The 3373-nt window shown below is 41.1% G+C and overlaps 1 protein-coding gene across 3 annotated transcripts in view; it reads left to right on the top strand.

Moving 5' to 3' along the window:
* The window catches only part of LOC101852927 (SET domain-containing protein 4), a gene marked incomplete at its 3' end in the record, with an annotated part of 19136 nt that extends 17196 nt beyond the window's left edge, over positions 1-1940 (top strand). For all 3 annotated transcript variants that reach the window (XM_035969763.1, XM_035969762.1, XM_035969764.1), the window contains 1 exon segment: positions 1814-1940. In XM_035969763.1, coding sequence (XP_035825656.1) covers positions 1814-1940 — 127 coding nt within the window.
* Between the last annotated feature and the right edge of the window lie 1433 nt (positions 1941-3373).

Raw genomic sequence — 3373 nt, 5'->3', positions numbered from 1 at the left:
CCTTACGGTTGCAAGTCCGAGAGCCTAACCACTAGGCCACCGACGCCACGAGATAAGTCAGTATATCAACGAACCAATGTAATATTTCGTCTCATGTCTCTTTTCAAAATGGCGTATGGTACAGTCTTACACTAAGCAGTCGATATTAAGGGAAGTCAATAAATGAACTACAATCAGTGCATAAAGCCACGTCCATGCTATATGAACCACAGTCAGTATATGAAGTTAAGACAATATATGTAGCACCCTGGTGAAATCAAGCTCTAGTCAAAATAATGTAATCAAAGAAACCAACATTTTTCTGCCATTTTTTTTTCTTCTTAACACTTTTTATATCCATGAAAAAACACATTTCTGTGTGGGTTTTACTGATAAACGTTGTTCAAAGGCAGAAAAAAAAGTAAATTTTCAATTTCCAAAGACACTCAATTTTTGGTACCATATATAACTCCAATCCCCCTCCCCTCTGCCTCTTGTTAGTTTCAAGAATCAAGGGAAGCAACCAGCTTTAAAAAGTAGTGTTGTCTCTTACTGACCTCCCCTTGTTTTTTCCTTTGGATTTATACTTTCATTTATCATCATTTTTATATATCGACATCAAATCCACTTCTCAAAGCTTGTCGATATAAGTTGATTATAATGTATTTGTTTTCATCGAAAGCAAAATAAATGAACAAGCTCCAAAACGATACCAATATCCCCATATGACCCAAAATTGACAAGCGCCTGATTCCACGGTGTCATGACACATATATGATATACGAGTCTAAGTCAATATGTGAACTTAAGTCCATAACTGCAGCTAGGTCAGTAATGTGTGAACTGAGGTCAGTACGTTTTTTTTGTTCCCAGGCAGCTGGTCTGTGGTCAAGATGGATGTTCCTGGTCACTTATGACTTCCCTCAAGATCTTCTGCCTACCCAGGGAGCAGCTGTGAGTTTCCCCTGCTGTACAGTCGCGCTCGCTACACACTAACCGGCTCACTGGGTGGCTTCTAAATTTGAATAATAATAATAATAATATAATATAGAACATTTATATAGAACATTTCCAAAAAAAGTAGCTTAATGCGCTTTACATTGGAAATACCCATTTTCAAAACCTTTCTTACTACTTATTTTCTTCTCACACATTATATATTTATGCATGCACACACACACACGCACACTTTTATTTTTCTTAAATTTTTTTTTTTTAATGTAGGTGTTTTTGCACCCCCATCGACACAATTTCGATCATTCAGGAGGTCAGCTTGCTACCCGGGCTGAGAAGGATACGACATCCCAGCAGAAACGACTGAGATATTATTCAGAAATTCTCCCCACCCGGGGAATCAAGCTCAGGTTTATGCCTGTCTGTCTGAGTGTCCTCACCTGTCTGTGTGTCCTATGTCTGCTTTCACTGACTCTTTATCCTCAACTGGCTTGTGCCTTTTGCAAAATTAAAACAGTGACTTACCCTGGATGATACCGACACTTTCACACATTCCTTCTTTCTCCTTTCCCATGTAAGTCAGAAGGCTGGCTCTCTTCTTCTCCTCTCTTTCTCTCAGTCTTTCTCTCAGTCTTTCTCTCTCTCTCTCTCTCTCTCTCTCTCTCTCTCTCTCTCTCTCTCTCTCTCTCTCTCTCCACTCTCTCTCTCCATATCTCTCCCCCTATCTCTCTCTACCTCTCTTTCTCTCTCTCTCTCTATCTCTCTCTCTCCCTCTCTCTCTCTCTAGTCCCATGTTAAACTGTTGTCCACTCTATGCTTCAACACTATTTTTGTGCTTCCCTTCATCCTCCTCTCTCCTCCCTCCCCCTCGTCACACCAGGGAGCAGTGGCGGCGCCTCCTGCAAGGTCAAGTGGTCAGTGAGGACAACGAAAGAGTCTCAGGAGACCTGGCAGTGGCCTTGGTCACTCGGGCCCTGCACGAAGCACGCAGACGGCTTAAACATGTGGTGAGCTGGCCAGTCCTACATTACCCTACATCAGAATTACAAAGTTCTATCTGACATTTTTGGCCGTTTTGAGTTACTAGAACCACGAGGTTAAAAATCAAATGCTCTATGATCTTCTCTATCATAATCATAAGATTATTCGGAGTCGTTATTAAGATATTCAGAGAATTGGATTTGTGAAAGGTGAAAATATTGTGAAACTCAAAATTTTTTACGCAAAATTTCTCAAAAATAGGTAGCCTACTAAGCAGATGGAACTTTGTAGTTTTAGGTTAGCGATTTGTGTCAGGGTGGTATCACTGTCTCAAAATAAACAATTTATTGTAGTGATCCTGTGTATGCACCTAAATTGGATCAAGATTTTTTTTTTTAAAGAATAATAAAATAAATAAAATTGTTTGGTTGATGGCCTGCTGAAATTCCAGGCAAAGATTAATGATAAATAAATAGAATAAATGAGCTAGATTTTGTTATAACAGGGCCAAAAGAAAGCGAACAAGTGCAAGCTGTAATGTCAATTTTTCCCAGTACTGGTACAAACGTTCATCTGCATGACTCCATGACTCTATGATTCTATGACCCCCCTGACTCCTTGTCTCTGTGACTCTTTGACTCAATGACTCTGTGACTCCCTGATTCCATGGCTCTGAGACTTAATGACTCCCATGACTCCATAACTACACGACCCCATGACTGTATGATTCTATGACTCCATGACTGTATTATTCTATGACTCCCTGACTCTATGATTGTGTGATTCTATGGCTCCATGACTGTATGATTCTATGACTCCCTGACTCCATGACTATGATTTTATGACTCCGTGACTTAATGACTCCCACTCCCGTGACTCCATAACCTCACCATGTGACTCTATGATGATTCTATGACTCCCATGACTCTCAGACTCCATGTCTCCATGACTTTATGACTCCATGACTCCCTGATTCTGTGTCTCTGTTACTTCATGACTCTGGACTCTGTGTCTCCCTGATTCCATGTCTCTATTACTCCATGACTCCTTGACTCCGTGTCTCTCTTACTCCATGACTCCATGACTCTGTGACTCCCTGATTCCGTGTCTCTATTACTCCTTGACTCTATGACTCTGTGACTCCCTGATTCAGTGTCTCTATTACTCCATGACTCCATGACTCTTTGACTCCCTGATACCATGTCTTTATTACTCCATGACTCCATGACTCTTTGACTCCCTGATTCCGTGTCTCTATTACTCCATGACTCTGTGACTCCCTGATTCCGTGTCTCTGTGACTCCCTGATTCCGTGTCTGTAATACTCCATGACTCTGTGACTCCCTGATTCCGTGTCTCTATTACTCCATGACTCTGTGACTTTCTGTTTCCATGATTCTATGTCTCCATGACTCACTGACTCCATGACTCTGTGACTCCCTGATTCCATGATTCTATG

The sequence above is a fragment of the Aplysia californica genome, unplaced genomic scaffold (assembly GCF_000002075.1).
Source record: "Aplysia californica isolate F4 #8 unplaced genomic scaffold, AplCal3.0 scaffold00179, whole genome shotgun sequence".
Taxonomy (NCBI): Eukaryota; Metazoa; Mollusca; class Gastropoda; order Aplysiida; family Aplysiidae; genus Aplysia; species Aplysia californica.
Note: the sequence above shows the minus strand (reverse complement) of the source record. Positions and strands in the feature narration are given on the sequence as shown.